Below are 11984 nucleotides of genomic sequence, written 5' to 3'. Positions count from 1 at the left end.
GGGAAGAGAAGGTCTCTGGGGAGTTAATGGAGACAGTTCTATAACTAGTGAACTTGGAGTCAGGGAAGACAGGAATTCAAATCTAGCCAACAACTAGCTGTGCTCCAGTTTCCTCATCTGTAAAATGGGGATGATGATGATGATGGTGATGATAGCACCATCTACTTCCTAAGATTAGGTGAGATAATGTGTTTAAAGTGATATATGGATGTTTTCAAAAGAAAGCAAAGCTATCTATAGTCATATGAGAAAATGTTCCATATCACTTTTGATCACTGATGCTCAGTCTTGTCTGACTCTTCATGACCCAGTCTGGGGTTTTCTTGACAGAGATACTCAAGGGGTGGCCATTTCCTTCTCCAGCTCATTTTACAGATAAGGAAACTAGAGGCTAAGTGACTTTTCCAGGGTCACACAGCTAGCAAGTGTCTGAGGCTGGATATGAACTCAGGTCTTTGTGACTCCAGGCCGGGCACTTTATCCACTGCACCGCCTAGCCTCCTTCATTACTGATGAGAAATGAAAATTAAAACTATCTGAGGTTCCACCTTACACCTATCAGAAATGACAAATACTGGAGGGAATGAGGGAAAGTAGGTTCACTAATAAACTTTTGGTAGACTTGTGAACTGGTCCCAAGATTCTGGAGAGCAATTGGACCTACCCCCAAAAGGCTATCACTGCATACTTTTGACCCATCAGTATCTCTATTAGGTCTATATCCAACCAGATTAAAGCAAAAAGAAAAGGACCTTTAGATACAAAAAAAATTTATAGCAGCTCTTTTTGTAGTGGCAAAGAATTGGAAGCTTAAGGGAATGCCCATCAGTTGGGGAATAACTGAACAAGATGTGGTATATGATTGTAAAGGAATACTATTGTGCTTTGAGAAATGTTAAGGGGGAGTCAGAGAAACCTGGGATGATTTATATGAACTGATACAAAGTAAAGTGAGAAGAATGTCAAAATGATGATCAACTGTGAAAGACCTGGCTACTTTGAGTAATACAGTGATCTGAGACAATTACAAAGGTCTCACTATGAAGAAATGCTATCCATCTCTGGAGAGAGATCTGATGAAAATATAATTTTCTGGCTTGTTTCCTTTTTTTTGATCTGGGATGACATGGAAACATGTTTTGCATAATTTCACATGTACAATTAATAGCATTTGTTTGTCTTCTCAGTGGATGGGGGAAGGGTGGGAAAGAGGGAGAGAATTTGGAATTCAAAATTTAAAAAGAAAAGAATGTTAAAGATAAATAAGTAATAAATTTATTTGAAAATAAATGCCATGGACGCTCAAAAATGCTATATAGACACTAACGACTATTATTTTTATTATTAAAGTAATGTGATTTTTTTTTCTGGACAAGTGGCCTTTAGACCCAATAGGAGTCGAGAAATCTAATCTCTATTTTTAGGATTTTCTCGATTATAGGAAACAGAGCCAACCTGGTGAGGGCTGCCCGCTGTCCCCCATCCTCTTTTAGGAAGGGCTAGATCGAAAAAGAATGTCCATCCCCATTAGCTCTGATTTTTCATAAGCTCATCTACTGCACTACCCAGAATGACCAGGCGGTGGCACTGCTGCGCTTCTTTCTGGGGCCCTCAGGCTGTGGGCAGGAGCTGGCCCAGGGCCCAGACCACAGCAGGAGGTCCAGAACACTTCCAGCTGCTCCCAGGAAACTCCCCAGAAAGGGGAGAAACTTCAGCCTGAAGGAGGCCTGGGCGGGGGCCTGAGGCGCCTTTCAAACACCGCCCCCCTTCCACCAAGTTGGCACTGGTGCCTCCATGTGTGGGAGCATACTGTTCCCATGCCTCACCCCCTCCCCAGCCCCAAGGGACAAGTCCCTCCTCTCTGGACCTCAGTTTCCTTCTCTGTAAAATGAAGGGGTGTAACTGGATGGTATCTGAGAGCTCTCCTGGCTCTTAAGAACTGGGCTATCACTCAGTCAAATGGGGGCTCCCATCAGGAGCTTTCCGGGTGGGGTAGGGGGTTCCTACTCCCCTTTTGGAGGCTCCTCAGGACAATGGCCAGGTATCCCCTCAGATAGGAGCTCTCTAAGGTATGAGTTTGGTTTCTCCCTCAAACAGAGGCAACCTCAGCAGAGACTGGACAGGGGCCAGGGCTCCTTCCTCTGATCAGAGGGCTCTCCAGGGTGATAGAGAGTACCTTTAGATGAATGAAGTCTCCTTAGGGCAGGATCGAGGCAATCTTCCCCATAGGAGGGGGGGGAGGGTCGGGGTTCTCCAGGATGACCCGAGCCTCCTATAGATGGGGGTCTCCTTGGGTAGGGCCTGGTCCCTAGGATTTGGGAGGGATGGGGGGCCAGCGTTTAAAGGGCCGTGCGCCAAGCACTGCAGTGCGTCGGAATCCGCACCCCCACCCCCAGTGGGTCGGCTGCTGGGGTTATGTGCAGGGGCTGAGGGGGGATTCGAAGAAGCCGTGCCCCTGGGCCAGGAGTGACTGTCCCCAGAAGGCAGCCTCCGGATGCAGCGGATGCGGCAGCTGCCCAGACCCGATCTCCCCTCGCTCCGGACTTCGAGGGCCGTGCCAGCTTCCCGGGCAGGGACGGGGGTAGGGGGCGGGGGCCGCGGGAGGCCTAGAGAGGGCGGAGTTTTCCCAGGCTCGGCTCGCTGGCCTCCCTCCCCGAGTCCGGACCCGGGCGGGGCGGGCAGGGGCGGGACGCGCGGCTGCTCCTCGGCGCGCGGGGCCCGGGGCGCCTTGGCACGTGCTCCCGGGGACTGGGAGCCGGGCGGGGGCGGGGGCAGAGCGCGCGTCGAGACCGCCCCCGCGCTCCCCTGCCCGACCTCAAACCCGCCGACTGATTGACAGCTCAGGCCCCAGCCAGCCAATCAGAGCGGTCCCGCCCAGCCCCGCGCGCGCCCATTGGGTTACCCGCGTGGGCTAGGCGCAGCCGCTTCGCGTGCCTGAGCTGCTGTGACCACAGCTGGAGGAGCTTTGGGCCGCGCCGGGGTTTCTGGGGACCTGGGGGCTACCCACGCACTCAGCTGCCTCTCAAGGTCAGTGCTGCGTGCCAGGCCCGGAGGATGCGCAGTTAGTATTGACGATAAGGTCTTCCCGACAACACTGATAAAAATCATACTCCAAGAACAATTGATATTTATATGGCATTTCTGAGTTTACATTCTGCATTCTCATCTGAAACTTACCAAAGCACTAGGAGACAGGTACTTTGATATTACCCCCACTTTATGGATGAGGAAACCGAGGCTCTAGGAGGTTAATGACTCAAGGTCCCCTGTCAGGGCGTCAGACCCAGGTCTTTCTGACTTCCAAGTTCCAGTCTATGGATCACCCAGCACCTTCTTTTGAGAAAAGAAGCCTTAGAAGGGAGTGAGTCAAAAAGATGGAGTTCCCTGCTCACCAAGGGATTTATCCTCTAGCTAGCAAGACAAAAGCAAATAGAACAATACGGTTTTCAGGGTACTGGCCCCCAATGAGTGATCCAAGAATGCTTCCTGATTAGAGGGTTTGTCTCTGAATGATAGGGCTGGACAGGTATACAGCGCAGACTGGGACAAGAGGATCAAAATTAGACAATCGTCACTAATTAAGTACTTATTCTGTGCCAGGCTAGGAGATTCTAATACAAAATCCAGACAGGCCCTGCCCTCAAGGAGCATACTTTCTGCAGGAATGAGAAAAGAAAAAGGCCTGGGTCAGGATAGGAGAACCACTCCCTCCCCCTATCGGATCCTGGGACTTCAGTACTATTACCGGTAGGGATACCGAGAACTTAATTGACTCACCCGGATTCCCGCAACTATTTAGTATCTGAGGTAGAGAAGTTGAACTCGGGACTTCCCAATTCCAGATCTAACACTCTACCCACTCTGCTACCTGCAGTCATTCATTCAGTGTTTATTAAGGAACTACAGTGTGCAAGTCCCCCTACTGAGTAATAGTAGTGTAGAATAATGCCGTACATCCCTGGCCACCTTTTATTCTCACAACCCTACAATTATCCTTCACATCTGTTTTACATGTGGGGAAACTGGGGCCCAGAGAAATGTACCCACTTGCTAATGAATGAGTGGTAAGGCTAGAATGGGAAATATTCTTAATTCCTAAATTGAAGGCTCTTCCAGTTACTGGCTTGAGTCTATTAAACTCCCAGAATACTAGGACTGGTCTACCTACCTGCTGGGCTTAACATAAAGTTTAAACGTTTACTGAATGAATGAATGAATGAATGATTCTCCAGGCTGTGGTGATCTCTCCCTTCTCTCCCCTTCCTAAAACATGTGGATGCTTTCTGCCTCCCTCCTGTAATCATCATGTTCTCCTAGCCAGACTAAGAACAGGGACAGTCTTCCCTTGGCAGCTCTCAGTCTTAAAGCTTGACACCTCCCTGCCCCAGCTTAATAAATGAATGAGCTGAAAAGCATGTTGAGGAGTTCGGATTTAAGTGATAATTAATGGACTGGGAGAGCCCGGTAGAATCTTGAGCAAGGAGGGATTTAGACCTTCTACGGATTGGGACTCCCAGGGCCTCTGCGTAGGCGGAGGTGGATGGATAATAAGTGGAGAGGAACACCTGACCTGTTGAAATAGTCCTGGGACTTGAGGTGATGAGACCTGGACTGGAGTGGGAATGGTGGAGACTGAGACAAGCAGAGGTCAATCTGAGTCCTAGCTGGGAGAATTCAGATTCAGAAGGTGGAGAGCAGGGCTGGAGGGTTGTTGTCAAAAATTGCTCTGAGGTTACAGGCCTGAAGCTGCGAAAGGAAGTAGCCCAATTTCCCTAAAAGCAAGGCATTTCTATGCCCCCCCAGTCACCCAATCAATAAACGTTCATCGAGCGCCTACTTTGTGCCTACTGGCCTTATGCTAGGAGATGACCCTAAAGCAAAGCTGGGATGGGGTTCTGTTACAGGAAGGCTTAGCACAGGGTGGGAGGGCTAAGTGGCTCCTTTGGGGAAACCTTGGCGTGCCCACCAAGAACATGCCCTTCCAGGGCCTCTGCCGGTGCCAGGCGCCGAGGGCGAGCTGGACTGGGGAGATCCAGGAGCCCTCCCCGCCCAGGGCTCTCGGGACAAGAAAACAGAGTCAGCCAAGCAGCTCTCTCTCCCTGGCCCCGCGCCCAGCCCTCGGGCGGTGGGTCCAGCAGGCGCACCCGCCAGGCGAGCCGCACGCAGGCAGGCAGGCAGGCAGGCAGGCAGGCTGGGTGGGTGGGTAGTAGGTGGGAAAGGGAAGGAGAGAGAAGGAGGGAGCGGCGCGTCGGGGAACCGCTCCCCCTCTCTCCCTTCCTCCCTCCCCCGTGCACCATCCCGGGGAGGCGGCCGCCTGCCTCCAGCGCCCCGGGCCCTTCCTTTTGTCCGCTGTCCCCGACCTCCGGCTGCACGGGGGGAGGGGGGGAGGCCAGCGCGTGACTGACAGCTCGCGGGGGCGGTGGCCAATCACGGGCCGGCCTGGGGCTCCCGGGAGGCGAGGCGGGCCGCCCATTGGCTGGCGCGAGTGTGGGAAAGAATGCAGAGCGGGTTTCACACGAATGGGTGGCGGCGGTGGCGGCGCGGGCATAAATAGAGGCGGCGGCGGCGGGAGAGGGCGCAGCGCGGCGGAGCGCGGCACGGATCCGACTGCTCCTTACTTAGCTCACTGCTCCTGCCCTAGAGCTGAGGAGGCTACCAGGAGCACACACGCCAGACAGGGAGGGCTCGCGGAAATTGGCACGCACGCAGCCCAGGAGGCCCAGAGGCAAGGTTAGGGACCTGGCATCCGAGGGAGGCTCCACAGCCCCCTCCAGCTGGGTCTGTCCTCCTCTTCCACTGCTTCAAGTCTCAAGCAGCCTTCGCTGGCAATCGGGATCCGGGGCGTCCTCATCCCCCACCCACTAGGCACTAGGTGTGTTCGGAGACCTCGTGCAGAACTCAGCCACAATTTTTTTTTGCTTACGATGCCGGCGGACACCCTGGAGAAGCCGAGGGCCTCCCCTCTGGCTGGAGCGCCTGCCAGCGCCAGCCAGACGCCAGACAAACCCAAGAGCGCGAGCGAACACCGTAAGGTAAGGGCTGTGGTTGTAGACCCGTGGGCGAGCCAGAACCTGGGACTGTTCCCCGCCTTTCCGGGGTGGGGGCTGGGGAGGTCATCAGCAGGGTTCTGGGGCTGGAGGTGCCTTAAAGATGCCCAGCTCCGACAGGGACCATGGACTCATTCCCATCCTTCCCTTTTGCTCTGCAGTCGTCCAAGCCCATCATGGAGAAGCGGAGACGAGCGCGGATCAATGAGAGTTTGGGCCAGCTCAAGACCCTTATCCTGGACGCACTGAAGAAAGATGTAAGTGTGAAGGCGCGAGCAGGGAGTGGGAGAGGGAGGGGGGGAAGAGAAGGGGGAAAGGGAGACGACTTGGGATGTCTGTCGGATCGCCCAGCGCTGGTTGGAGCGCGGCCTCATCTGCATACTCTCTGTTCCCCAGAGCTCCCGCCACTCGAAGCTGGAGAAGGCTGACATCCTAGAAATGACTGTCAAGCATCTGCGGAGCCTGCAGAGGGTCCAAGTGACAGGTGAGCCTGCCCCCTTGTGTATGTGTGGGAGTAGGGAGTGTGAAATGTCAGCTCTGGTGCTCGCCACGAGCTCCCCCCTAATCTCGACTACTATATCTGTTCCCAGCTGCCCTCAGCGGTGACCCGAGCGTCCTGGGCAAATACCGTGCCGGCTTCAATGAATGCATGAACGAGGTGACCCGCTTCTTGTCCTCTTGCGACGGGGTCACTTCGGATGTGCGCTCTCGCCTCCTGAGCCACCTTGCCGCCTGCCTCAACCAGCTCGGACCCGTTCGATACACGCCTCCCGGAGTTGTCCAGCCTTCACATCTGTCTCAACCGCTGCACGTTCAGCTGCCCGGGACCGCGGCTACCTCTTCTGCCCAGTGCAAAATGAGCCCGGCTGGAGCCTTGTCGCCCAAAGTGTACGGCGGCTTCCACCTGGTGCCCGCACACGACGGCCAGGCTGTAGCTTTCCTCATCCCCAATCCCGCCTTCGGGCCTGCCACCGGCTCGCTGCTCCCGACCTACCCCAGTGCTGCAGCGGCTGGGGGAGGTCCAGCCGCCGGGGGAGCCCTGGCGGGCGCCCCTCCTACCCCCGCAGTCGGTGGCGCCTCCAGCTCGCCGGTGCACGGCCTCACCTCCCTGGGAGGCAGTGGGCCGCGGGCGGGCAGCCCCTCGGAGGACAGATGTGAGCCTGTCTGGAGGCCGTGGTGAGCCCCCGCATCTGCCCACCACCACCAGTCGTAGCCGCTGTCCAACCTCTCTTGCTCAGACTTTGCCGGGGAGGAAGAGCTACCGAATGCCCCCAGGCCCGCCCTTCCTCGGAGGGAAGCCTCTCTTGTCCAGTTAGTTCCGTTTTATGGGACGTTCGAGTGTGTCAGGCAGACGAGACTTATTTATTTCCACAGGCTGGAGTTCCCGCGTCGAGTCGTGACTTGTTCTTAGTGTCGGTGTTTTGTTTTGTTTTTTTTATATAAATGCCTTCTTGGAAACTTTTCAAAGTCCCTCGTTTTTGTAGACACCGCCGTTGACCTCAGACCCTTAGCTAGCAACCTGTAGTTCGGTGGTCTGGGTCTTATTTGGCTGTTTCTGCCTCGGGGTTCCAACCGCAGCCCGAGTTCGTTTGAAACAGCCCCCATTTGGGGTGGGAGTGGGGGTGGGGGGTGGGAGATGGGAGATGGTGACAAAGGGAGAGGGGAAGCAACTTCCTGGGATCGCCTGGCTAACTTCTTCCCGCCACCTTTTCCTTGCTCCGCCCCTTGCCCGCCTCTAAAAAGAGTGGGATTGGTGTACAGAAGGACCCCTTATTTCCCTCCTCCCCTTCCCAGGGGGATCCCAGGGAGGGCCTACTGAATGATTTAAGCTGTGGTTTAGGGGTTGGGGTAAGAAACAAGGGAGAGCTGGGTTTTTCATCCCTTTGAAAGACGGGAGTATATCTTCATTCCTAAAGCTCTGTGCTTTAAAAAAATCAATGATCCTAACTGGGGGACTGAGTCTATTCTGGTACCACTGATCCATTTCCACGGCTTAATTGCTAGCCTGGATGGTCCTAAGTCCGCTGGGCTGGGAGGGGAGGGGCATTTAGCTTGCTCATCACCGGCTTCGGCTTCTACCTCACCCTTCCCAGGAGGAAGGAAATGTTGTAGGCTATAAAGCAGTGATTTGCCCAAGGTCAATAAACCAAGCTCAGAACTCCCTATCTTCATATTCAGCGCTAGCCAGGCACGCACACGCAGTGCTTACAATCTGCGATGACCTCAACCCAGTTCTCCACTAAATCCTGCCTGGGAAAGTCCAGGGCTGAAAAACAAGATAGGTCATCATATCTCTTTAAAAGTTCCCAGAGCCAGAGCTTGCAGAATGACTGAGCTGAGTCCCTTGGTGAGAGATAATGGCCCCCCGGGATCCTTCCTCACTTGCTCACCAGAGAAGATGTGGTTGGAAGGAAGAAGGTGTCCGAATGAAAAGGGAAGAGCAGGGTAGACCATGCGCTAGGAGTTGAGGAGATACAGATCCCTTGAACTAGGAGGTAAACTGTCTCCTTAGGGCAGGGGCGGAAACCTCAGCATCTCCGAGATCAGGGTAGGCTGGGCTTCTCCACTCCAAACACCTGACCCCTTGTCTCCCCTGTGGTCTGCCCTGTCCTGGGGATGGAAGTGGGGGAGGAGTTTCTAGGTTTACCCTTCCTCACACAGAGCCTCCCCATCCCCCCACTCAACCTGACCTGACCTACCCACCTAAAGAGGAAAAGGAATGCTATGAAGACTGACTGACATGGCCTCTCTATTCGGGTGGAGAAAGGGCCCCCTCTAGAATCCTAATCCCATTTCCCTGCCCCCAGGAGTTTTATCTCCCAGGCTGCTTTCTGGCTCAGCTAAGGAAGAGTTTACTTAGGCTGGAGCAAATAGCAGCAGACTTAGAACCCTGCGTGTTTCCAGATGTGCAGTCCTATGCAGAGGGACTGCATATGTATTTATCCGAATGTGAGCTGCCTCCCTGGGTGGTATCATCGCTCGATAAGAGTAAATTCATAATAACTGGCAATTCTATAAACTGGACACTGAAACAGGTGAGGGAATTGAGGTGCAGAGAAGAGCAACAAATAGCTGGAGGTGAGATTTGAACCCAGGTCCTGTGTCCCATACTCTCGGTAGCAGAGTTTGTGAAATGCTTTACAAGTCGTCTCATTTAAGCCTCATATCCCTGTGAGGTAGCTGCAATTCATATTCCCATTTTACAGATGAAGAGCTAGATGATTCACCTATGGGTCATAACAAAGAAATATGAAAGGTGGAATTTGAATCCATGTTTCCAGGATTCTCCACTTTTCATCTTATTCAAGAGAGAGAGAGAGAGATGGACAAGAGATACAGAAAGAGAAATAGGGAGAGACTTAAGATTGTGTGTGTTGAATAATTATTTTCCCTTTCCCCTCTCCTCCTACTAGGATTCTCTACTCTCATTCCCCAGACTTCTGTGATCTTAACTCCTCTTTGCCTGAGAAGTAAGATATACACCAGTGACATCAAAAGTTGTCATTCGGTACTGTTCAACTCTTCAGTACCTGTGGATCATAGCAAGATAATACTGGTCTTTCTTGGCAAAGATACTGGAGGGGTTGACCATTTCCTTTTGCCATGAATTAAAGCAAATGTGTTAAGTGACTTGCCCAGGGTCACATAGCTAGTGAGTATCTGAGCTCAAATTTGAACTCTGGTCTTCCTGACTTCCAGGTCTAGCGTTCTATCCTCTGAGTCACTCAGCTGCCTTGAAATTGAAACAGGGCCACATGAAAGAATCCATGAGGGTCATGTACTGAGTTAGAAAACTGCATATTAACATTATGTATGTTCTACTGTGTCTGTTTATTTTGTTCAATATTTCTCAATTATATTTTAATGCAGTTAAGTGTGCAGGACACTTCTGGTCCATAGATCAGAAAGAATCTACTCCCTGGTCAATGCTTAGTGGCAGTTCAGAAGAGAAATCGAATGTGGGCTAGACAGGCCAGACCCCTCCAGGCTTCCTTCTGGTCTTGCAGTTAAGTCTCAGGTCCTTCCTCCCAGTGACCCATAACCTCTCAGGCTCTTCCTTCCTTCCTTAGTCCAAGGGTCAGGTGTCTTCATCCAGTGGTTCTTAATTTGGGTTCTTCCTACCTGTGACTAGATTTCAGGGAGGATTCAAGAACTTAGATGGAGAGGTAGGGGTGGGAATTACATCTTTTGATATAATTGGCTTCCTTTATGTCCCTAGGCTTTACCAGACTGCCTGTGGGTCTATAACAACAACAAAAAAATTAAGAACCTTTATTTCTTTTCCATGGAAGTGTGGAAGATGGAAGGAATAGAGGTAACACTGGCTTGGGGTCAGGCTGGTAAATTTCTATCCTTATTTGCAAGGTTCTATTCCTGGAAGCTCTCTATGGGCACTAAAGCCACTCCAGCTCCAGGGTCCTCTGGAAGAAGAACATTCTGAGATGAGGGTACTCTGGGTTCTCCAGAAAGGGCAAAATTAGGGAGCTGTAGCCCAGTCTGGGTGGTGAGAGAAGTCAGACTGCACTGTGGATAACCTAAACATTAGCTGTCATACCTTGGGAATGAGAAGGCGTTGATTCTCTCCCTTGCCAGTAGTCAGAGTGAGGAATCACCCTGCTATGACAGAGAGGAGGGTGGTGTTTCTGGGGAAATAATTCAATGGTAAGAAACAGCTGCTCCAGGCTGGGTGTGGGGTAGGTATTTCTCAGGGGCAGCTGAGGCCCCCAGGGATAAAGGTTGGGGGGAGGAGGATGGCTCTGAGTGAGGAGGACAGGTGAGGAATCTGCTTTAGTGTACAGAGATTCCACCACCACCCCCCACCCCCCAAAGTGAGACTCAATCCTCACCCGCCTATATTTAACTCTGTCTAGGGGACTGGTTTCCAGTTTCACTGGGAAAGCTGTTTCCCTGTCTTCTGGTCTAGACACAAAGATAAAGGGGGGAAAAAAAGCCAAACTGGGGAAATGAGGGGAAATTGAGGTCACTGAGGGTGAGGGAGTGAAACTCCAAAGTACAGGGGTGCAGGCCTCTGAGATCCTCACTGGTATGATGGAAAGAGGTAACCGCTCCCCCAACCCACCTCCCTCCCAAAGAGAAGTGATGGGAGTCGATACCCCCTGGGAAACCACACAAGACAGTGTCCAGGAGCCCAGCCCTATGCCCCTTCACCTTGCTCTGGGATCCCACAAGGTCCCCTCACCTCAGAAGAGTAGTTTCTCACTTCTGCTCCTCTTCGCTCAAGGGCCATGCTAGCTCAGACTTCTGGTTAGAGATGTTGTTGTCTCTGCCTACACTTCAGATATGAGCTTTGTTTTGGGGGGGAGTTTGGGGGGGGACCCACCCAACCAAGGTTTTCTCCTGAGCCAATAAGACAGCAAGGCCTACAACTGTCCTTATCAGAAGGAAAGGAAGTTCTTCTTGCCTCTGTATTCTCAGCACTCAGCACAGTATATACTAGCAGACTATAGTATGTATATGTAGTATATACTGCTAGAATATACTAGGATAGCACATGGCTGATTGGTTATTATTGTCTCATGTTCTCAAAGATCTCCAAAATGGCATCATTGTGTTAGAGTCAAGTTTCAGTGTGTCTTACTGTGGCTGATCAGACCAACGGGTGCTTGAAAGGCTCTGCCACAGGCTGGGCACAAATAGTCCATGTGAACATTTGGGGTGGAGTCTCTAAATTGGCATTTCTTTTGATAGTGGGCATTTAATAAATGCTTTCTGATGGAAAGACATCTAGAACGAGAGCTGTAAGAGACATTATGGGTCATCGTCTAATCCAACTGACTTTTTTCTTTCAGTAGATGAGGAAATTGAGGCAAAGGGACGTTAAGTGACTTACCCAGTGCCACACAGGTAGTGAGTGGTTCCACTAGGCTATGAACCCAGGTCCTCTGGCTTCCAAATCTGAGCCTCTCTCACTGTACT

General features: G+C 52.1%; 1 protein-coding gene across 1 annotated transcript; it reads left to right on the top strand.

The window, feature by feature from the left end:
• Positions 1–5499: 5499 nt before the first annotated feature.
• On the top strand, positions 5500–7508 carry HES4 (hes family bHLH transcription factor 4). The gene is made up of 4 exons (XM_072608429.1): positions 5500–6032; positions 6209–6304; positions 6444–6531; positions 6638–7508. Exons 1-4 carry the CDS (start codon positions 5925–5927, stop codon positions 7225–7227), a joined length of 882 nt encoding a protein of 293 aa, XP_072464530.1. The 5' UTR covers positions 5500–5924; the 3' UTR covers positions 7228–7508.
• Positions 7509–11984: the final 4476 nt, after the last annotated feature.

Source organism: Notamacropus eugenii, chromosome 5 (assembly GCF_028372415.1).
Source record: "Notamacropus eugenii isolate mMacEug1 chromosome 5, mMacEug1.pri_v2, whole genome shotgun sequence".
NCBI lineage: Eukaryota > Metazoa > Chordata > Mammalia > Diprotodontia > Macropodidae > Notamacropus > Notamacropus eugenii.
This window is presented reverse-complemented; position numbering and strand designations above follow the sequence as displayed.